Source organism: Thamnophis sirtalis, unplaced genomic scaffold (assembly GCF_051295495.1).
Source record: "Thamnophis sirtalis isolate CommonGarterSnake01/CBP01778 unplaced genomic scaffold, rThaSir2_p1.2 scaffold_13, whole genome shotgun sequence".
NCBI lineage: Eukaryota > Metazoa > Chordata > Lepidosauria > Squamata > Natricidae > Thamnophis > Thamnophis sirtalis.
In genome coordinates, this window is record NW_028261393.1 from 38437441 (window position 1) to 38461983 (window position 24543).

General features: G+C 46.6%; 1 protein-coding gene across 1 annotated transcript in view; it reads left to right on the forward strand.

The window, feature by feature from the left end:
• The window catches only part of MSN (moesin), a 74599-nt gene that overhangs the window by 28105 nt on the left and 21951 nt on the right, over window positions 1-24543 (forward strand). The window contains exon 2 of the mRNA XM_087728150.1: window positions 14995-15078. Coding sequence (XP_087584276.1) covers window positions 14995-15078 — 84 coding nt within the window. The remainder of the gene's footprint in view (window positions 1-14994; window positions 15079-24543) is intronic.

The window sequence follows — 24543 nt, forward strand, 5'->3', positions numbered from 1 at the left end:
ATGCTTTCTCAGGTCAGAACAGATGGGGAATTCTGGGAGTTGAAGTCCACCCACCTTCAAGTTAATGTTGAGAAACACTATTGTATATAACCAAGAGTGACTCAGCCTGAAATATAAATGCAGCCAATGGAGGTCAAGTGGGATTTTTCCAGCCCCCTCAGTAAAGAGGATGCCTTTAGTACAAGGAAGCGCAGTAGATGAACAGTCTTCTTTGATTCGTGCCTCCCCCCCCCCGATGGTTCTGGTGATGCCCCCCCCCCAACTCCTGGCCAGCTGAGGCTTAAGAGAGTAAAACCCCAGATTGCCTTAGGAGACAGCGGAGGAATCGGCTTAGAAAAAGAGTGGCTGCTATTTTAGAATAGAATAGCAAAGTTGGAAGGGACCTCAGAGGTCTTCTAGTCCAACCCCCTGCTTAGGCAGGAAACCCTACACTACTTTAGACAAATGGATATACAACATCTTAAACATCCACTGTTGGAGCATTTTCTGGAGCATTTCCACAATTTCTGGAGGCAAGTTATTCCACTGATTCATTGTTCTTACTGTCAGGAAATTTCTCCTTAGTTATAAGTTGCTTCTCTCCTTGATTAGTTTCCACCCATTGCTTCTTTTCAAGAGGAATATGTTTCTTCTCCATCTGTGGGATGTTGCAGCTAGATTGGAGTCTGCCGACTGGGGGAAGTCTGCTGGCTGTTTTGCAGCATGTCAGTTTTCCAAAAAGGGACACGGTGGCTCAGTGGCTAAGACACTGAGTTTGTCGATCAGAAAAGTCAGCATTTGGTGGTTCAAATCTCTAGTGCTGCATAACGGAGGGAACTGAACTTCAAAAAACAATCTCAGATAGACGCCAATAAGTGATGGGGGCTGCAGGTGCCAGGCGATTGAAGCGCTCTGCTCTACCCAGAGGGAAGGAGGAGGCAACCACCAGGAGCAGCCCCAGAGCCTGCCAGGCCACACGGCAAAATGGATGTAACGTGCCTGTCTGAACTGAGGCACAAGCTGCTGCCGCTGCAATTCCCTCAGCACCGCCGCCTCCCTCCCATCCATTGCGCATTTCCTTCTGCAGAGGCCAAGTCTACCCTTGAGATGCTCCCGCCTTTTATTCATGACCGCCTTTAAGTTGCTTGTGCAGTGATTGGCTGGGCCTGGCAAAAGACGGAATTGGCTTGGTAGCGCAGCCACTCCTCAATAAGCTTGAACGGAGTCCTGGGCCAGGGGTTGCTGGTGGCGGTGGCGGGGGAGGGTTTTTACCTGCCTGGCTTGTCAATTCCTCTCGGTCCTGAATTGCATGGCGTCATTTCAGCTTCATTGCTCGCCCCGGCTGGGCAGTTTTGTTTCGGGGGAGGAAGTCGGCTGGCAGAGCCGAGGTTTCATCATGCTAAAAAACACTGTGCGGCAGTTGGAAACTGCTGTGCGGCATTTTCTTGACATGTGCGCAGCTGTGCAGCCACGCAGCCGTGCAGCTTAGAGAGAACATTGGCGAGCTCCCATTCCTTGTCCCAGCTTCTGCCAACCTAGCAGTTGGAAAGCAGGTAAAAATGCAAGTAGAAAAATAGGAACCATCTTTGGCGGGAAGGTAATAGCGTTCCATGCGCCTTTGGCGTTTAGTCATGCCGGCCACCTGACCACTGAGACGTCTTCGGACAGCGCTGACTCTTGAGCTTTGAAACAGAGAGGAGCACCGCCCCCTTGAGTCGGGAATGACTAGCACATATGTGTGAGGGGAACCTTTACTTTTACTAGTTTTCCAAATATTTTTTTAATGATAAATAAAAGGGGTTATAGGATTTTTTTGCCCTAAGACAGGTAGTTCAACGAGCTGATGTCTCAAAATACCGCATTGGGGACCCAAGCTCTAGTGCCAAGCCAATCATAACACGCAAGGTTATCTCTCAGTTTGCCCATTGTTCATTGAAATCTCAGCCAAGCAAAAGCCAAGAATATATAGAAAACTAAGGAGTGCTGACACTGGCTTGCAGAAATAAATAGGTTGGACCTAGGTTTTTTTCCCCTTCAGGAGACCTGCTCTGCTTTTATATGTATTCTTCATCATCAGCTTGAAGGAGGCTCATTAGCAGGGCCTTTGCAATAAGAGAACCAAGCTGATTTCTGCTGTGGTTTTATCTATTGTGTTTGCATGCAGGCTAGCAAAGTCACAAGGAAATTGCTCTGCAGTGTGTTCGGTTAGGTAAGAAACGGTTAATACCAGAGGGCACTTCTGGATAAATCTGCCTTGCCCCTTTTCTGACAATACCCTGAGATTTACGATATTCTTCTGTTCCTTCTTGCTCCCTCTTACACTCAGCTAATTTGTGAGAAACGCTTGTGCTGTGGAAGACTTTTCACCATTGGAGAACTATTTCGATATCCAAGGGCAGGCTAATGTCTTTCAGCACAGACCTCGTTTCCTTCTCTCTGTCTTTTCTAATCTGATAAAAACAGTTGTAAAGTAGTTTGGTCAAAAAAGGAAGTTTTAAGAGGATGGGCACAGTCCTGTAAAGACTCTTAAAAATAGTGTTAAAAATACCCGCCCAGCAAAGACCAGGATCCATCCGGGTGGGGGACTTCTGACCCTGTGATGGCTCATCGTGTTGGCTGAGTAACTGCCGAGAAGTCCGATTGCTCAGAAAAAGTGATGGTTGGGTCATTGGGCCTGCCCAGACGATGAGGTCTGCTCCAGAAATAGCTTTGGCCAGAAATGGTCATCTCGGGGAAGCCTCTTATCTAGCTCTGATTCTGCCTGCCTGTGGTACCAATGGACAGGGCCTTCACAAAGGGTGTGTGGACATTTTGCAAGCTGGACTCACTCTGCTGGGGTTATTTTGGAGAAGTCTTACACCCCACACTTCTGCAGCCCAGATTTGCCTATCGGTGGTGGGGGCCAAGAAAAGGAAGGGCTTAGCAATGGGGAAATCCTGGACACTGGATTTCCACTCACCTTTTTATTGTAGGGGAAGTGTCTGCAACTTTAAACATTCAAAGAACCATTTGGACCCGTTTCCCACAGAAAAGAAAACACAGGGAGCCACAAAACCTAGTTGGGTGAGGCCAACTCGACATCACTCTCTCCCACCCAGTCACATGATCCCACCCAGCCATGCCTACCCATGCTTTGTGGCTGCTGGTGTTTTCTGTGAGAAACAGGTATCTCTCTGTGTGTGTCTCTCTCTCTCACTCACTCTTTCTCTCTCTGTCTCTCATCTCTCTCTCTCTGTTCTCTCTTTCTCTCCCATATCTGAGGCAAGCGAGGAGTGACTGGAAGGAGAGGGCGAAGGGCAGGGCCAGCCAGTGGTGGGTTCATCTGACAGGGAGCCACAGCAGGGGGACGAAAGAGCCACATGCGGCTCCAGAGCTGCGGGTTGCTGACACCCCGTGTAGGGGATGGGTCAGGTGCTGAGGAGACTCCAGTTCTAGTTCCTCTAGCCCAGGCAAAGTCCCTGGGAGATATTGAGCCACCCTATCCCACGCTGAGCTCTTAAATGAAGAAAGATGGGTATCTCCATCCCCATCTCTGAATCTTGTCCAACCTGGATCTGCTGTCCAGGGATCCCAAGGAAGTAACTTCCAACTCCTGAAGGGGCACTGAAGCAAAGGAGATCTTAAGGACATGGGTTTTGTTTAGAAATATAATCTTTCTGCCTATAATGGATTTAATGTAGTTGTCCCTGCAACAGTTTATGTGTAACACGTTTTCTGCAAATTTTCATTTTCTGGAAGTTCAATTATGCCATTTGTGGAGGAGTCAGAGGTGCCTGTTATTTCCCAGACCTGTGCTTTCTGACTGTGTTTACACATTACATTAAGTTATAATGTGGTTTGTTTAGCTGAAATCTGGGATGTTACATGAATCTAATCAATGATGATCAATCATAGCTTATGGTTCACTTGGCTGATTGTCGTACATCCATTGTAGAACAGTGATGCAATATTGCTGCCCCCTGATTTCTAAGCCACAGCTTAAGTCTCAGTATACTGTGCAGGATCCAATTACAGTTGAACTCAATAAACAATGATTGCCCAATCCTCAGCTTGTTGTGATTCTAGGAAACACATTAGACAAATGTGATGATTGACTTTCTCAAACTGTCCTGCGTCTCTTTCTTAATCTCTGGCCCAAAACACGTGTGAGTCGCAGCCTAATTGCCCGAAGCAGTGAAGGGAGACAGGGAGGGTTGGGGCAGCCTTGTATTGTAAGCCAGATCAGGAGGAGAAATAGCAGAGACTCTGGAGGGACGTGAAGGATGAAGTGTCCCTTTCAGCCCGTTGGGGTTGACCCATGTTAGAGGACTTGGCTCTGCCGGGTGCTTGCCTCTAGTGAGAGTGGCCATCCAAAGTGAGCGTGCACGGGGGTCGGGGATCAGGCAGGGGGTCATGCACGCATGCACAGGGCGGGCGGTGTGTTGCATATGCATTAAATTATATGTGTGGGTAGGCACGATCGCACACTTGTTTTCGGCGTGCAATGACAAAAAGGTTAATCATCACCGGTATAAGGCATTGCAGCTGCCATACGCACAACAAGGGTGGGCGGGGGAAATCTGAAATGCAAGGGAGGAGTGGACCATGAAGAGGGCGGAATCTACAGAAATGATAAAATGGACCTATTCGATCAGGGATAAAAGAAGTCCTTTTATAAAAATCTAGAAACTTTATGGACTTTTGGCTGAAAATTGAAAAAAAAATGAGTTGGGGATTTTTTGGATCTGTTGATAGAAAAGGGTTGAGTACGGAGAGAAGGGAATGATGTGTTGTAATTTTAAAGAGGGAGGAGAAAGAACTAAAGTCACTTGAATGTTTCCCCCCCACCTTTTTAAAAAAAATTCGTATAAAACTTTCTGGTTCTGGTTTTGCAAAGCAAAATAAGAGCTACGGATGGATGATGGTGTGGTGCCTAAAAGTAAATCCCTCAAACACTTCGGGGGTGTGTGTGCTTTTCTCCTGCTTGTAGAGATGTTGAATCTTCTCATTGCAGGCATTTAACTGAAGAGGGGGCTTAGGACTCATTAAGCTCTGCCCCAGAACCCCCCCTTTCTCCTCCCCCAGGGCTGAGAGTGGGAAGCCCTCCTCTAACCAGGTGGATGGCTGCAAGATGAACCGTGAATGTCGACCGAGAATGCAGGGCCCTTCCATCACAAACGTTGCTAAAAATAAGCCACGTTTAGCGAGTCTTTCCCTCTGCTGCTTTGGGGGAAGTCATCTTTGAACAGGATGTTTGTGGCTTCCTGTTCTGCGCCCAACCTGCCCTGTCTCTTAACTGTTCGGCTCTATCAGAGGCAGATTTCTGGTGGAACAGGCTGTTGGGAACAAACATGCTAAGGTTTTGGGAATGCTACCATCCCTATCCTGGTCGCATTGAGTCATGCCGGCCACATGACCACGGAGACGTCTTCGGACAGCGCTTGCTCTTCGGCTTTGAAATGGAGATGAGCACCACCCCCTAGAGTCGGGAACGACTAGCACATACATGCGAGGGGAACCTTTACCTTTTAAGGAGCACTCTCAACTTCTGGAGGCAAGACGTTCCATTTGTTAATTGTTCTTGCTATCGGGAAATATCTCCCCCTTCAACAAATTAGATTACGGGATAAAAGAGGAGCTCATCAAATTTTCAGACAATGCCAAGCTTGGGGAGAGTTGCTAACATTCTAGATCCGTGATGGTGAACCTATGGCACGTGTGCCAGAGGTGGCATGCAGAGCCCTCTCTGTGGGCACGTGTGCCATCGCCAGCTACTCTTCTGGTTTCCGGCACTTTGCATGTACCATAGTGCCGGAAACACGAAGAAGAAACAGCAGGCTGATGTGCATGTGGGTGCCGACCAGCTGGTCTTTGGGTTTCTGACACACACACACACACACACACACACACTCACACACACACACACACACACAGGTTCCATTTTGGGCACTCGGTGCCATCGCTGCTCTAGATGATTCTCAAGAAGCTGAAGGATCTTGACAGAGTGAAGACTGGGCCCTACCTATCTAACAAAATGAAACTAAGTAGAGAGAAAAGTAAGGTTTTACACTAAGGCAAGAACAACCCAATGTACAGATACAGACTGGGTGGCACCTGGCTCAACCATAGTAACTCTGGGAGGGATCTTGGAGTCCTAGTGGACAATCACTTAAATGTGGGTTGGCCGTGTAGCTGCCAAAGAAGACAATGCCGTCCTAGGCTGCATCGATAGAGGGATAGCATCAGGACCATGTGCAGTGCTGGTACAGTTTATACTGTGCTGGTAAGACTGTGATTGAAATGCCGCATCCATTTCTGGTCAGCACGATGCAAAAAAGGATGCTGAAACTCTAGAAAAGGTGCAGAGAAGAGCAACAGAGATGCTAAGAGGTCTGGAAGCTGAACCATATGATGAATCAGTGATGGCTAACCTTTTTGTCCTCATGTGCCAAAAGCGCGTGCATGCGCGATAGTGCACACATGTGCACATGTCCATAATGCAATGCATGCTGCCCCCGTGCATGTGTGTGCCCCCTGCACCCTATTTTGGCCCTAGCAGGCCTCCCTGAAGCCTCCTGGGACTGAAAATGGTGCACGAGGGACGTGCCACACTCCCTGTGCTCCCCCCGCACATGCGTGTGTGACCCCCTCAACCCCCACACATATGTGCATCTCCAGGATATGTGGCAGAGACCTGAAAATCAGCTGGCCAGCGGGAGGCACGCACACATGCATGGTGGAGCTCAGCTGGGGTGATGGCTCGCAGAGAGGTTTGCCATCACGGTGATAAATGAAGGACATACTGTAGGTATGTCTATTCTAAGGAAGAGAAAGAATAGGGGAGGTTTGAAGCAGTCCCAGTACTTCTCCTCACAGAGTAGAAGGAGTTGGGTTGACTTATTCTGCAGCGTCCCTGAGGGCAGTATAAGATTTTCAGAGAATCAACCTAGAACTAAGGATAGATTTCCTGATTTCCTAATTAATCAATGGAACAGCTTGTCTTCAGAAATTGTGGGTGTCTCATCACTGGAGGCTTTTAAAAAAAGACTGGACAGCCACTTGCCTGAAATGATATAAGAGTCTCTTGCTCAAGCAGGAGGTAAGACTAGAAGACCTCCAAGTTCCCTTCCAACCCTGTATATGCTATGTTGTAATTGCAGAGGAGCTGGTATTGAAGCTGCGTGCTTTTGGTGCCAAGTTTAGTCATTTTAAGCAAGAGTAAAATACATAAAAAGGTAATAATTCCCCTCGCACACATGTGCTAGTCGTTCCTGACTCTAGGGGGCAGTGCTCATCTCCATTTCAAAGGCAAAGAGCCAGCACTTTCTGAAGATGTCTCCATGCTCATATGGCCAGCATGGCTCAATGCCAAAGGCACACAGCTGTTACCTTCCCACAAAAAGTGGCTCCTATTTTTCTACTTGCATTTTTTACCTGCTTTTGAACTGCTAGGTTGGCAGAAGCTGGTACAAGTAACGGGAGCTCACTCCGTTACGTGGCACTAGGGATTTGAACTGCCAAACTGCTGACCTTTCTGATCGACAAGCTCAGCATCTTAGCCACTGCGCCACTGCGTCCCTTTTCTAAAATACGAAGGAGTGCCTTTATGCTTCACTGTACTGAGGGGACACACCTTGTTCTCTGTACTCTTTGGTGAACATGGCAGTGGTGTTTTGCTAATTCTAGTTAGTGCGTGGCTGGAATTCACAGCCAACGTTTGACCGATGTAATTGCTATCCTAATTTTCTGTCTTCGCTACCAAGGATGCCCTACCTCTGATTTATCATTTCAGTCCAATTCTCTCAAGCAGCAAAACCCTGCTGGTTGGAGTTGGCTATGCAAACAAACACTCCTTGTCTACATGGAGAAAGAAGAAGGCAGTAGGTTGGAAAAACTGAGTTATTTTCAAGATATGTAACTCCCACCCTGTACTGGCTGCCCCTTTCCTGGCAGCTATTTGAAGAAAACCTGGTTGTCTGGCTGGAAATCTCAGGACTCATTCCAAGTGGAAGGTGAAACATGCTTCCATGCTCCCCCTCGAAAAAAACCCAACCAGGGCCATAAACTGGGAGTGCCTTCTGCTTCTGATTAGCTTAAGGATATGAAAAGGCCTCTTTCAGTGAAGTTTGCTTTAATTAAACATAATCCCTTCAGCAATTGCAAGCATTTGCCTGTTGCCATAGTTGGGATTTTCCTCCCCCAGGCAAAGTGCCAAGACTAGAGATGGAGAAGGGGAATCGTTTGCAAAAGTCCACTGAAAACTATCAATGCATTTAAATAAATTTTAATAAATAAATATGTGAAGGCAGCCCCATCCCTTGAGATGCATCTTGGGGTGGGACATTCCTGCTCTCTCCACGGTGGTGCAACTCTGAAGCATGGGGAGCAGTGGTGGGTTCCAGCCGGTATGGCCCGGTACAGCTGTACCGGTAGTAATCAGGCGCAGCAGCCACTGTACTGGTACAGTGGCTCATTTGGCCCACCCCCTGCCAGCGTTTCATACTTGTTTTTGAAGCAATGGGGCCAATTGTGCATGTGCGCACAGTGTGTGGTGCCTGTGTGACTTCCAACGACAGCTGGGTGTCGCAGGGGCGGTGGAGTGCGCACGTTCGGACCATGAGCAGCGTACTGTTAGTGATGGTAAGAGCAATTTACCACTGATGGGGAGTCAGAGAGTCTCTTCCCAGAAATACTTTGGGAGTCCTTTGCAGGGCTTCTTATTCACCTGGGACTGTTTCTGAACTCTGGAAGTTTCCAAATGTGTGGACTTCAACTCCCAGAATTCCACATCCAGCATCCGGAAGGGCCAGAGTGTGTCCAACAATGTGGTCGGTCTGGAAGTTGCACTGCTCCAATGGGCGTGACATAGGCGCACCCTCCAGTGGCCTCTGCAGCGGCTGTCTCTTTGTTGCCCTACTTCAGGGGTCAGCAACCTTAAATACTCAAAGAGCCATTTGGAAGGGTCTCCCAACAGAAAAGAAAACGCCGGGAACCACAAAACCCTTTTGACATCTAAAATGAAGATAGCACTGCATTTTTTTTAACCTTTATGCTATATATTTTTTAAAAAAACTGTAGTGTGTTGCATTTATGAAATCAATGAACTGCTACAGAGAAAACTAATTTTTATTTTTGCATGCGACAAAAAACATTTTGAACTCCCCCCCTCAAAAAAAGAGGGGTCGAAAACCTCAATAAATTGTGTGCCAGTGGATATTGCACATTGGCAGTTGTGACTCATATTTTGAGCGACAGGGAGCCGCAGCAGAGGGATGAAAGAACCACATGTGGCTCCAGAGTCACAGGTTGCAGATCCCTGCCCTACTTGATGGAGTCTGGGCCAGTGGGCAAGGGGCAGATTAAGCCTAGCCTAGCCTCCCAAGTAGCCAGCAAAAGGCTTCTAAGGAATTTGGGAACTATCTTTTTGTCTGAATGGGTGGTGTTTTAAGGCAGTGGTCCCCAACCCCCGGTCCGTGGACCGGTGCCGGGCCGTGGAGTACCTGGCACCGGGCCGCGCAGCGGCCGGGGGTCATGATCGCTGCAGCGGCCGGGGGCCATGATCCCTGCTGCCTCTTCACCCACACGCGCAGCCTGAGATCAACCCCGGGACTCGAACCCGAGAGCCGCCTCTCCGGTCCAAACCCCACTCCCACCCCGGCCGCCTTGGTAGCCCGTGGAGACGGAGCGCGTTCGGTTCGCTGCTACCTGGGGGCGCCGTCCCCATGACGTCACCGCGGAGTCCTCGCCTCCTTCCCTGGCGAGGCTTTCTCCCCGCCAGCCAATCAGAGGCCAGTCCCCGGGCAAGCGGGGACAAGTTGCTGGCCGGTCGAAGCAGAAGCGGGAGATTGGAGGGGGGGAGAGAGAGAGAGCGCGAGCGCTGGGCGGGTGGCAGCGCGTTCCACAGCGGACTAGGCACGCCGCGGGCTGCCAACCCCCCCCCCCACACACACAAGTACACACACTGCCTCTCTGGCAATTGGCTGCCCAGGGAGCTTTCACAGATAGGAACGTGATGGGGTTTGTTTTCTTCCCCCACTCCTGAGCCCTTTTTTTTTTTGTTTGTTTGCCTTCTGGGGTCTCCGCCGTGGAGCAGCCGAGGTCAGATGGGGAGGCGGGGAGAGAGAGAGAGAGAGAGATGGGCGGGTGGCAGCTGTCTGTGAAACATCTTCCCCTCCCCACCTCCTGGGCAGCCAATTGCCAGAGAGGCACGGTGGGGGTGGTGGGGGTGGAAGGAAATAAAAAGAGAAGTTGCCCTTTCATTTTGCAATCTCTCTCTACGACCTTGTTTCATTCTCTTCCCTTTTGTTTCGTCCTCATTTCTCAATCTCAGCAACTTTAACACTTTTGGACTTCAACTCCCCAAATTGCCCAGCCAGCTAGAATAGATAGATAGATGGTGGATAGGTGATTGATAGATAGAGAGGGATGGATGGATGGATGGACAAATAGATAAATAGATAGATAGATTATAGATAGATAGAGGATATATACACATACACGCATACACACATACATACACAGAGAGAGACAGAGACAGACAGACATGGATGGATAGATATCACAGAAGTGAGTACACCCCCTCACATTTTATCAATATTTAAGTATATCTTGCAGCAGTTTAGACATTAATGGCTGGGGGCCATGATCGCTGCAGAACAACGCCCCCCCCACCCCTGCGCGCGCTCAGCGGGCCACGGTAAAATTATCAAAGGCTGACTGGTCCGCGGCGATAAAAAGGTTGGGGACCACTGTTTTAAGGCATTCAGACCTTCCTTTTGGAGGTTCCGGCTTGCTCTGCTTTCCATTTGTCTTAGTGGAACACACCAGTCCAGAGCATGGCAGAGATTTCCACAGACTTTATGTGGCAAGAAGTGTTTCTGCCTCCACTGAACAAACTGCTCATCAGGTCTGTTGCCTTTTTCATTCCATCCTGACAATAACTGCTCAGTCACGCCTTCCTTCCATCTGATCATGCATCCTCCAAGCTTCAGATTGGGCGAAACCTGGCTCCAAAGCAGTAACTGTGAGAGGGAGCTTGGAGTCCTAGTGGACGATCACTTAAACAGGAGCCAGCCGTGTGGGGCAGCAGCCAAAAAAGCGAATACAATTCTCGGTTGTATAAACAGAGGCATAGAATCAAAATCATGTGAAGTATTAGTACCTCTTTATAAAGCTTTAATAAGGCTGGAATACTGCATCCCTCTTTGGTCACCACATTCAACAAAAGAGGTTGAGACTTTGGATAAAGTGCAAAGAAGAGCAATTAAGATGATTAAGGGCCTTAAGAGACAAAAACATATGAAGAACAATTGCAAGAATTGGATCTGGCCAGTCTAGAGAAAAGAAGGACTAGGGGTGACCTGATAGCAGTACTCCAGTATTTGAAGGGCTGCTACAAAGACAAGGGGGTCAATTTGTTTTCCAAAGCACCAGAAGGCAAGACAATGGAAGGCAAGGCAATGGAGGGAAACTAATCAAGGAAAGAAGCAACCTATAATTAAGGAGAAACTTTGTAACAGTGAGGATAGTTAACCAGTGGAACAGCTTGCCTTCAGATGTTGTGGGTGCTTCATCACTGGAAGTTTTTAAAAAGAGACTGGACTTGTCTGAAGGGACTTGCCAGGTCTCTTCTAGGTCTATTCTGATTGACTGATTGATTGGTATGGAAGTGCTTCCTTGGGGCTTGTGGAGTGGATTCTGAAGGTTCATCGCAATCTATGATGATGCCTATTGGCATCCAGTAGCAACCAAGAAGGTCCCACACGCATCACAGCAGGATGTGATTTGGTTTCTGAGGACCCTAGAAAGGGAACTAATGTGGAGCAAAGCTATATGGCATTACGTGCTCCACTTTGGCTGGCAAAGTGCTGCAGGAGGCATACATCCTGGGTCCCTTCCCCCTCCCCCCTGCTCCCCTCCCCCGGCCCATGGAGGAATACTGCAGTGCTGATCTGGCTCTTGAAGAAATCCAGTTTGACACCCCTGCTCTAGGCCTTTGAGGGTGAATTGGTGGGTGGGTTCTGATATATGCTCTGAACTAGAAGCCTGTTTGCACCACAGATGGCTCGCTTTTCATTGGGGACAAACTCTTGTTAAGACACTGAGCTTGTCGATCAGAAAGGTTGGCAGTTCGGCAGTTCGAATCTCTAGTACAAATCTCCTCAGTGAGCAGGGGGTTGGACTAGATGGCCTCCAAGGTCCCTTCCATCTCCGTTACTGTTTCTTGTTTCTTGTAGCTCTCCTTCCTTCCGTCTAACATTCTTGCCCTGGCTGTCCAATAGAAGACCTCATTTGGCTTCTCTTCCTGATAAGCTGAAGGCTAAAACATAGGAAGAACGGCTGCAGGAATTGGGTATGTCTAGTCTAGAGAAAAGAAGGACTAGGGGTAACATGCTAGCAATCTTCCAGTATTTCAGGGGCTGCCAGAAAGAAGAGGGGGTATCAACCTATTCTCCACAGCACCAGAAGGCAGGACAAGAAACAATGGATGGAAACTAACTAAGGAGAGAAGCGACCTAGAACAACCAACCAGACAAACAACTTGCCTTCAGAAGTTGTGGCTGCTCCAATACTGGAAGCTTTTAAGAAGGGACTAGGCAACCATTTGTCTAAAACGGTACAAGATCTCCTGCTTGAGCAGGGGGTTGGACCAGAAGACCTCCAAGGTCCCTTCCAACTCTGTTATTCTGATAGTTCATCTGCTTGTACTAAATGTTTTTCTACCTGCAGTAAAGGAGAGATAAATTGTGGGTTTCAAAAGCCAAGCGCTTTCATTTTTGGTCAGGTGGAAACCTGCCCTATGAAACTAGCATGGATTGTGTTTTTGAATGCCATAGTCCTGGCATATTAATTTAGGGCAGGGGTCCCCAAACTTGGCAACTTTAAGACTTGACGTCTTAGGAGTTGAAGTCCACAAGTCTTAAAGTTGCCAAGTTTGAAGACCTCTGATTTAGGGTGCAGTTAGTATTTAGAGTGCATTAGTATGCAACTTTCTCAGTCTCCGTTCTGCATTTGTGGGAGAGGTGGGTGGTTTGCAAAACCTTTGGAAAAGAGCAGATATCGTTCTGGAAACTTAAAAACAGTGGAGGTTGGATCTAATCTCAGCCACAAAAACTTCAAGATGTCTGCACTTCAACATAGTTCTGGCTGTTGAGGCTCATACATCTAGAAGTTGTTGAGGTTGAGAAATAGACTATATATACAAATTAGGGCCCTGGAACAACCTTGGGTCCTTCTAGAAGTTTCATTCCATTTATTAAGTTTGTCAAACATGTATAAGATAACAGATATAAGTATAAACATAAATATGAACACAGAATATGGGTACGAATAAATGGAGATAGTAGGACAGGGATGGTAGGAACGCTGGTGTGCTTAGCCACATCCCTTACAGACCTCTTAGGAATGGGGTGAGGTCGACAGTAGATAGTCCAAGGTTAAAGTTATGGGGGTTTGAGGATGTAAGAACAGAGTCAGGTAGAGCATTCCAGGCATTGACCACTCTGTTGCTGAAGTTGTATTTTCTGCAATCGAGTTTGGAGCGGTTTACCTTGAGTTTGTATCTATTGTGTGCTCGTGTGTTGTTGTGGTTGAAGCTGAAGAAGTCGACAGGTAGGACGTTGTAGCAGATAATTTTGTGTACTACATTTAGGTCAGACCGTAGGCGGCATAGTTCTAGGTTTTCCAAGCCCAAAATTTCAAGCCAGGTGGCATAAAGGATTCTGTTTTGAGCAGAGGAGTGAAGTCGCCTAATTATGATTTTTAATCTGGCAGAAGGGAGACTTACTAAAGGAATTATTCTAACTTACTCTTGATTTACTCTTTAATTTGATTCAGTTTATTTTTGGTTGTTCTGGTTCCGTTCAGTTTTGTCCAACTGCGGTTTGTAGAGCATTTACCTGTAAGGTGGATCCAAAATGTCACGGTTGGTTTTTTGCGTAAAGCCCATTTAGGGTTCACGCATCATGTGAAACCCTAACTCAGTTTGGTTTTAACTAAGAGAGCGGAATTTCTAGCTTAGCATGCAACGTGAATGCCACAACATCTTTGGCTGAATTATTCAATCTTTTAGAGAGTAGGATGCTGAAGGTGAGCCTTTGCCGGGGACGGGAGAGGGAAAAGGATGTCACAAATGACACAAGCACATCTATTTTATCTAATTTATCCTATTTGTGCAATTTACAATGTAACATTTCAAATTTCATGGCTGCTGCCATGATGTGATAATTTCTGATGCTTGGGCAATAGAACCTTTCTTGACAATTTCTGGAATCTCTTTCCCCTTTGTTCCCTCCACATCGCTTGGTCTCAGTGTTGGAGCTCAAGCTCGGGATACAGTTTTGGAATGCTGAAGAAGCCTTTGCCCATTAAAAGCCCATTAAAAGTTTGAGTGCAATCCAGTAAATGGTTAATGGGCTGCACTCCCCCGCCCCCCAATTTGTTTGACTTTGAGTCCTTCTCCCATAATCCCCCCATTGTTTGGCTTGTGGATTGGGACCTATGGAAGGTGAAATCATGCCTGAAAGGGCTTATATGGGGCGTGTTACTCTTTTTACACTGTTGATGGCTGCCTCCTCCTTTATCCTGCAGGCGGTTCCACTCTTTTGAACTCTCTTCCCTCTAAGGCGTCAGAATCTTTTTTGTAACCTGGGGGTGGTTATGATGGAGACTTCCTAGTAACTGTGATGCTATCAGTCCCCCCTATTTTTCAACACACACACCCCCAATCAGTATGGAAGGCTTATCCAGATGAAGTCTTGCCCTTTGAGAGATGGGAAAAACTTCTTTTTCTTCTTCTCCAGTTTGGATCAAGAGAATGGTTGGGAGAGAAAGAAAACAATGTCTGTGCCCAGTTGTGTGAAGCTCTTAGCTTGCCTCCTGGAGAGCATAAACAGATCCCAATTGCCTGGTTGTCACCCTGAACTTCATTCCCAATAATGGTACTGCCATTTTTAGTTGAGGGATTGTCTTGTAGTTAAGATTCTGTTTTTGGTGTGATGGGCTGGATTTTTAATGGATTTCTTCTTCCAATTCCAGATCAGCGTGCGAGTGACCACCATGGATGCTGAGTTGGAATTTGCCATCCAGCCCAATACAACGGGGAAGCAGCTGTTTGACCAGGTAAGGTGGCTGGCCCAGGAATCGACTGCGTCATTTAGAAGGCCTTGTTGAATTGATCCTCCTCAAATCTGCCCTGGTCAGATCCCCTCGAGGGCCCTGTGTTGAGTTCTGTTGAGTTCAGTTCACAAGGAAGAACAAATCGAATGGCTCCAGAGGTTTCTAAGGCTTCTAAGATGATGAATCTGGAAATAAAGTCCTGTGAGGAACAGTTAGGAGGACTAGAGAAGACTGACCGAGGAGAGATGCAAAAGCATTCTTTTTTTCTTTCTGAATTTTTTATACTTTATTGAAAAGACGGTGCCATGTCAGGGTAACAATTACAAACAAAGCAAAGCCAAAGAAAAATCAATAGCAAATCTTAATATACTTAACAAGCTAATAACTACAACAGTAATATATTTACAGTGATTATAATAATAATACAACCAAAGGGAAAAAAGAGAGAAAAGAAAATGAACTTTAGCTAAATTTCTACTTACATTAGCCTATTTACAATTTTTCCATATTATATCCATAATTCCAGAGCATCTTTATTTTCCATACTAACAGTTATTGACATTCATCAACTTCCCTCTCATTTCTACTTCTTGTCTCTATCCATTCATAAAATTGATTCCAGGTCCTATAACATTTCGAGTCTTCTTTATCTTTAATTTTTAAGGTTAATCCATCCATTTCAGCACAACCCCAAATTTTCCTAGAATTTCCTAAAAGCATTATTTAACTGAAGGTTTCTCATGCAGAGGAGGGAGTGCATTAGTTCTCTGTCACCCAGAGGACAGAACCAGAATCGGGGAACAGAAATTGCAGCAAAGGACTGCCAAAATGATGGAGGCTCCAGAAATCAAATTCTGTGGTTAGACGTTCTGAGTACCGTATTTTTCAGAGTATAAGATGCACCTTCCCCCCCCAAAAAAGAAGGTGAAAATCTGAGTGTGTCTTATACACTGAATATAGCATTTTTGACCTCCTAAAACCCTGCACCCTTCTTAAATATGTACATGCAGAGTGTTTGGGAGGCCTGCAAAGTGCTCCTGGGGGCTGGGGAGGGCAAAAACGAGTGGAAAATGAGCCATTTTTTGCTCATCTCCCCCTCCCCAGGAACACTTTGTAGGCCTCTTAAAGGCTATGCATTCTTTTTTTTAGCAAAATACAGGCCTGTTTTGGCAAAAAAACAGGCCGTTTTTTGCTGGTTTTCCCTCCCCACCAGGAATACTTTGCGGGCCTCTCAAACTCTCTGCATGCCCCATTTTTCACAGAAAATGAGGCGTGCAGAGAAGTGGTGGGTTCCGGATCCCGTTGCAACTGGTATGATTGCAACGGGGCTCAGTGTCCACTACATGAATGTGAGCAGCGCACGCGCACATGCATCCTTATCTCTTGTGATGCCTTCAGGAGCCTCCACAATGCTCCAGCTGCTTGGTGGAGTGTCACACAGGTGCCATGCGCTCCGTGCGCATGCACTGAAGCGCCAAAGAACTCAAATACAGGTAAGAAGCTTGGGTGGGTGGGCCCTCTGGAGCACCGTACTGGAACGGTACCCGGTTCTCCAGGCAGGCACTGGTATGTCTGTACCGGGGTGTACCACCTGCAACCTACCACTGGTGCAGAGGGTTTCCAAAAAATACGGTAGGTTAACTTACAGGAGAAAAGGCTAAGAGGAGAGAGATGGTAGCAGTCTTCAATCATGGGAAGCATTACCATGCAGTCGAAGACATGACATGAACTTATTCTCTGTTGCCTTTGAGGGGAGGATCAGGGCCAATGGGTTACAATTGGGGGGCTCAGCCAAGACAACAGGAGGGACATCCTAACACCCTGTCAGCCAGCGGGATGCTTGCCCTGTTAATTGGTGAATTCTCCTTGCTAGAAGTCTCCAAACAGAAGCCTGAGGCTCATTGGTCAGAGATCCAGGTATTAAACGTGGTCTAGAATGCCATAATTTTGTCATATGCTAAATCCATGTTAATAAAACACAATGGCAGGGCTCAATTAGTATGTTTTACCCAAATAAATATATACCTGGCTATGTTGCTGAGCCGGAAGGCATTAAGAGCCCCATTTCCGGCTATATTGCCAAGTATCTGGGCTGCTATTTATATTTATTTTTGGATGTTTCTTTTTAAAATGTTATTCTATTTTGATTGTAATGTATTTTTTGACTTGTAAGCCACCCAGAATCCTTGACTGAGATGGGCAGCTGTAAAAATTGAATGAATGATTGATTCATTGAATGAATGAATGAATGATCGATCGATCTAATGTAAAGGAGTATCTCACAACTTAGATCAAGGCAATGCTGTGGTTTTCACAACATACTGGACCAAAAACTTACCTATTTGACTCCAGGGGAGCACCCATGGAGAGCCAGAAGTATAAACATGAACGTGAACACTTTCCTTATCTATCTATCTATCTATCTATCTATCTATCTATCTATCTATCTATCTATCTATCTATCTATCTATCTATCTATCTATCTATCTATCTATCTATCTATATATATATATATATATATATATATATATATATATGTGAATGGCCACTCACACAGCATCATGAAATCTCCAGAGCCGTAAAGCCTACAAACTTGAAATTTGGCGTATATGTTCCTCTTGGCTTTTAGGTACTCGCTAAGAAAGGATGTTTTGAAATGACCATCAGATCACTAGCGTTTCTTATATTATTATTAACAAGCTCTGATGCTAAGTAGTTAGACGTTCTATTCCCCCTCACAACCTGAAAAGAACTCTGTTCCAACTGCCACTTGGGCGTGGCCAGCACATGACTCATCCGGGCTGGGAGTTTGGAGAGGATCAATGGGGCTAGCCTGAGGGAGAGAAGGGGATAAGATAGGAGAGGCCTCTGTAAGGCAAGCCTGAGGAAGAGAAGGGGAGAGGAGAGGAGAGGCTTCTTTTTTATTTTTTTTATATAAAAAGTTTTTTTATTTTTTGTTCTCTATATACAATTAATTATAGGTATACATTCACATAATTATTATTCTTTTCCCCCCTTTACAATCATGGTTCTTATACATTTATCATTCCATTTATAGAGTTATACTATTCCATTTGGGTTGCTTTGTTTACCATCCCTCGCCTGTTTTGACACCAACTTCTTCTCCCTTTCTTTTCTCCCTCCCTCCCTTCTCTACTTCCTTCCTTCTTTCCCTTCCTTCTTCCCTTGCCTCTCTCCTCCTCCTCTCTTCCTCTTCCTATCCTCTTCCCTTCTTTCTTTCTCTCCTTCTCCCTTCCAGCTTCCTCTCCTCCTCTCTATCTTCCTTCCCTCCTCTTCCTCTCATCTCTCTTTTCTTCCTTTCTCTCCTTCCCTCCCTTCTCTACTTTCTTCTTTCCTCCTTCCTTTCCCTTCCTTCTAACCTTACCTCTCCTCTACTTCTCTCTACCTCTTCCCCTTCAGGAGAGGAGAGGCTTCTGTGGGGCAAGCCTGAGGGAGAGAAGGGGAGAGGAGAGGCTTCTGTGGGGCAAGCCTGAGGGAGAGAAGGGGAGAGGAGAGGCTTCTGTGGGGCAAGCCTGAGGGAGAGAAGGGGAGAGGAGAGGAAAGGCTTCTGTAAGGCAAGCCTGAGGGAGAGAAGGCGAAAGGAGAGGAGAGGCTTCTGTGAGGCAAGCCTGAGGGAGAGAAGGGGAGAGGAGAGGCTTCTGTGGGGCAAGCCTGAGGGAGAGAAGGAGAGAGAAGAGGCTTCTGTGGGGCAAGCCTGAGGGAGAGAAGGGGAGAGGAGAGGAAAGGCTTCTGTAAGGCAAACCTGAGGGAGAGAAGGCGAAAGGAGAGGAGAGGCTTCTGTGAGGCAAGCCTGAGGGAGAGAAGGGGAGAGGAGAGGCTTCTGTGGGGCAAGCCTGAGGGAGAGAAGGGGAGAGGAGAGGCTTCTGTGGGGCAAGCCTGAGGGAGAGAAGGGGAGAGGAAAAGCTTCTGTAAGGCAAGCCTGAGGGAGAGAAGGGGAAAGGAGAGGAGAGGCCTCTGTGAGGCAAGCCTGAGGGAGAGAAGGGGAGAGGAGAGGCTTCTGTGGGGCAAGCCTGAGGGAGAGAAGGGGAGAGGAGAGGCTTCTGTGGGGCAAACCTGAAGGAGAGAAGGGGAGAGGAGAGGCTTCTGTGGGGCAAACCTGAAGGAGAGAAGGGGAGAGGAGAGGCCCTATTCATTGATTTTCAAGCTGTAAGTGTCTATTTATCAAGCCTGATCACATAGTTTCGTAACGGAGCATGGGTATCCAGCTAGTTCTCTATAGAATAATCGATAGGGATGTGACTGAGGGATGAATTGGCACTTCAGCTGTTTTAAACAAAACTCCACTGGCTGAAAAGGATTCTGTGTCCTTTTAAAATAGATCCTGGGTTTTCTCTGAGGGTTCCCTAAACGGTTTGCTTTTGCAAGCCTTCTGGACTCCGAAGCCAACTTGCTTTGGAGGAGGTTTTGCTGTTTCGGCTTCCATGTTCTGCTTCTTCTTGGCTGCAGAGGCAACAGGGGAGGGGAGGGGAGGAGAACACAGGCAGCAGGAGATCATTTGGGCAGAGATGTCACCCATTTGTGTCATTAGCTTGATGGCTTGTAATGGGTGTCACTGCCAGAACCCAAGTTAGTGTAATAGGAGTGTGTGTCTACATAGGTAGTCCTCGATTTACGACTGACCACTTAGTGACCATTGACAGATCGTCGACAGACCTGCTCAAAAGATACTTATAACCTGGATTTGAAGTTCTGATGTGTGCCACCCCGCCCCCGGTGTGCTATGACTACATTTTGGGCAAAACCAAGCCAAATTTAGAGCCATCTGCAACATCCTGGGCTCCTGTGGCTGAGAATTATGACATTTATGCCAGAAACCAGGTTTACATCTCAGTGAACTGGTTCACTTAATGATTGCTGCATTCTGTAAAAAGCACTCAAGGAAAGTGATAAAAATCAGATACGGTTGCATGATGATCCCCTTAACAACCATCATGACTCACAACCATAATTGCATAAGTTGAGGATACTGCACACTGTATCTACCTGTATTTTTGTAGGTATTGGATCATTAAAGTTACCCGCAAGATAACCTTCTTCTGAGTGACTAAATCCTAACCCTGATGGAGCCACGAAAGTAGGTCTGGAAGTGAGCTGAGACCTGAGTAGCTTTTTGCGAGGGGGCAGCTGGACTGAAGAAACCCGGTTAAGGAGCTTAGATTCATTCCAATTCCATAATCTTTGTAAATGCAGCGAATTAATCAAATTAGACTTCTGTTCCGTTAGATAACTTCCAGAGGGACAGCCATGCCCTTTGCAGCAAAAATAACATTTTTATGGTGCCACATCATGATTACTTATATGGAAGACCAATGGAGGAATCCTCAGCCGATAGATATTTATGATTTATGAGAAGATTTATGACTTTAAATCAGGAGACTTTTTCTTCTTAAGAAATTGGTTGTGGGATGTTTCCAGTGATGAAATGGTTCCATGCCCTAAAAATAGACGCATTTTACTTTTCATAGGTCACCTCATTTGGCTTTCTCTCTCTGAAGTACATTTTAATCTGGTGGTGGGGTTTATCTCACCTTTTCCAATATTAGCTTTTTTGTTTGACCTGTAATTTATTAGGTGTGTGTTATTATATTAATTATGTTATGCTATATATAAACATTTCTATTATAAATGAATATACTTAATAGTATACATTATAAATAGCTACACACACACACAAATCTCTCTCTCTCTCTCTCTCTCCCTCCCTCCCTCCCTCCCTCTCTATCTATATATATATATACATTATATACTGGTCTTGTTGTATTCAGGTCTTTTCCCGCGTAAGATTGAGATTGTCTTGGCAATGTTTCAGTGAGGTCCCACTCACCATCTTCAGGCTGGTGTTTTCGGCTTCGTGCTTGTGCAAGTAAAGCGTGGTCGGAGCTGCCGAACGAACACATGGTGCTCTCTAAGAAAGGATTTTTTGAAATGACCATCAGATCATCAGTATTCCTTATGCAGTATTATATTAACACGCATTGATGCTAAGGAATTAGATGTTCTACTCCCCCTCCCCACCTGAAAGGAACTCTGTTCCAACTGCCATTTGCCTTATATGAGCGTGGTCAGGGCATGACTCATCCAGTCTGTGGGCTGGCCTGATCACATGATTTTGTAGTGAAGCACGGGTATCCAGCTAGTATTTTTAAATATTATTTTGCATATTTATTAGCTGTAATGTATGCATTAGTAGGAAAGCAGATATAAATGCAAGGGATGACTTAAAGTTAAAAAAAACCTATAAGGGAGGGGAATGAGACCTTTAGGTCTCCTCGCTGGGGTTTTCCCTCATAGACCTGCAAAAGGAGTTGCTCAAAATGTGCCCACCCCCACCCTAACAATACATTCAACAGAAGAAAAAGAATACCCAGAGCTACCAAGGAAAACTTGGCTGACTCCAAAAACCACTCATTTGGCTCCTGCACCAGCCTTAACTTGGAAAGAAAGAGCCCTCACATCTAATCTGCTCTTTCTGTAACGTAGCTCTGGAATTCAACAACTGTCTCTGGACAATTGCAAGAGGAGGAAGTTGATTTGCAAAGGAAATATCCCATTCAGCCTGCCCACAATGGGAAATCAAAGTAATTGTTCCATGCTTTATATTTTTTTTTTCCCAACTGAATGTTCCAGCTTGCCCAGCCTGCCCTATCGAGAATGGAAAACAGCTTGGCTGATGTTCTCATCGCCTTCCAATGCCCAGTCTTGCCTTAGCCCAGCTTTTCACTCTGCAGTTAATAATGTTAAAGCTAAGTTTTAATACTGTTATGCAAGGCTAACTGTTGAAATGACTCCTTTAAAGATGGCGGTGCATCTTTTCAGCAATCAGAATGCAGCCTCCCTTCAGTTTTCTTGCCATAATAATAATAATAATCCCACCACACCCCTCTTTATCATTGAGTTGTTTTGCATTGAAGGGGATATTGACAACCAATTTCAAATGTTGGATTGGATCTTGTAGTTGCTTTTAATATGCTAATGCACGATGGTTGGCACAGAAGGCTATTTCCTCTTTAAAGATATTAACTCACCAGGGGTTGCCAGTGGAATGGACATGCTAGAGCAGGTTTTGGCAACCTTAAACACTCAAAGAGCCACAAAGGTCCTAACCAGAAGCCCCTTGTTCAATTCTGGAGCCGACCGGAAGTCTGGTTCCCCACCATAGAATCTCCTCCTAGCAGGGCATCCTTTTTCCTCTACCTGTCCTAACTGAAAGCTCTATCAATCGTGGAGCTGACAGGTGACAGGGAGCCACAGCAGAGGCATGAAAGAGCCACATGCAGCTCCAGAGCCACAGGTTGCTCACCTCTGCGCTAGAGGCATGGCTGTTATAGTTGCCAGTCCGGTCAGTTCAAATAAAGGGGACAATAGGTGCCTTCCGAAATGTCATAGGTACCATCTCTTCTCCCTGCTTTCTAAACATTCCTGGACATTCCTGCATTTTCCCAGGAGGCACAGGGCCTGTTGTTGCAAGAGCCCTGATCGAATAGGATATTCAAAGGTGGGACAAGAATGTGGCCAAACCAGAAGAGGGACGTTTTCTCCAAGGCTCATGGGCAATCACACAGCTTTCATCTTTGTTGACCTCTGCCCCCTTCAAGCTGCCCAAATGGACCTCCTTGCAAATAAGGAGGAGGAGGAGGGGAGGAAAGAGACCCAATTCTCACAGCAGAGTCCCAGACCTTTCATTGCATCTACATTGCCTGATTTGCCAGAGAAAACCTCAGCACAATTGGTGCCATGTAGACACCCCACATTGTCTGTCTTCCACACTTGGGCCCCTCTCTTTCCCCCAGCTGAGGCCTCCCCCATCTCTTCCCAGCAGCTCCACGTGGGAGCGCCTTATGGCAGGTCAGTGTCACATCTAATCTGCCTTAGAGGACGGACAAAATCTTGAACAACCTCTCACGTGGAATTCAGACTATTTGGTGGCTGCAGCTGCCTGTGGCTCTGCATGAATTTGCTTTTGGAAAAGAGAGAGAATGCCAGTGTGATATTAATGACTCTTCATACATTTCGAACTGAATTTGGGGATGGTGGTGGTGTCAAATAACTCAAGATAGTTCCTGCAATTGCATGCTCCTTTTTATGATACTTCTCCCTTCTTGACTTTTTTGACCTCCACGAATCTTTTCCCCCTTCCGTGCAAGGCTGATGTGGCCACACTGCGCAAAACCCAGTGGAGTTGCCTGGCAGAGAGAACCTGGCTGGAGGAGTAGCTGGTTTGCAGCACAGGCTCCCCAGGTGGAGCCCAGTAACGTGTGTGTGTGTGTGTGTGTGTGTGTGTGTGTGTGTGTTCGCACGTGGAAGTGCTCTTTCCCTTGGACGGAGCATGTGACACTCTTGGTCACCCAGGACCATCAAAGGCAGAAGGAGCCACAAGTGGTCACTCTGCTTTCGGGTTTTATTCTGAGTGACAGGATTTCGGCCAAGAGAAGCATCCCAAAATGGATCGGGCATCTAAAGAAGCAAAATTATTATAGCAAACCTAGGGCATGTGGCACATAGAGCCCTCTCTATGGGCACATATGCCATCGCCAGCTGCTCTTCTGGTTTCTGGCCAGCTGATTTTCGGTGTGTACGAGAGTGCCAGAAAATGGCCTGAAAACGGCCTGAAAAACGAGCAAAAACAGCCCCAAAACCAGGCTGTTGTGGGCTGTTTTTTTGGCCATTTTCCAGGCCATTTGGGGGGGTCTTTTTTCAAGCCAAAAACAGCCCTGAAAATGGCCAAACAACAGGCATGTGCATCAGCTGGTCTTTGGGTTTCGGATGCTCTCGTACACGCAAAGACCAGGTGGCCAGCATGCATGTGTGTGCTGGAAACCTGAAGACTAGCTGGCTGGTGTGCGCAGGCACATGCATGTGCACATGTTCCAGTTTGGGCAGAAAAGGTTCACCATTTCTGTGCTAGGACTTGTAAGGAACATTCAGTATTTGAGTAGAGAAATGACATCTAAGTAGTTATGGAAATAGTTGAGGTTCTCTTTTCAACTCTAACTGAATATTTGTCATTCTTTGTTGAATGTCCTGTATTTTTCCCTATCATCCCCCCACAAAAAAAACCATTCTTACTTTTTCCTAGAAAAAGCCTCTTCTTATAGTCATAGCTGTTGAGAATCTCCACTTAGCAGCTGGCCTGGGGAGTAAGGCTGTGTGGGAGCCTTCTGCAGAGGGAGCTTCTCTGTGCATCCCACTCTAACCCCCCACTTAGTCAACAGCTGTATGGGGGATGCCACCTCCGTCTTGGCCCCTGCCTGGGAAAAGAGGACAGCTCCTTATGGCAGGGTGGCTGCTTCCCAGCGGAATCCCAGTTTGTCTTAGAGCAGTGGTGGTGAACCTTTTTTAGCTCACGTGGCAAAAGCGGGGGGAGCGCAGGGGGTTTGTACGCGGGTGTGCCACACCCATAATGCTATGTGCACGACCCCAGCACGCATGCACGCATGACCAGTGAAC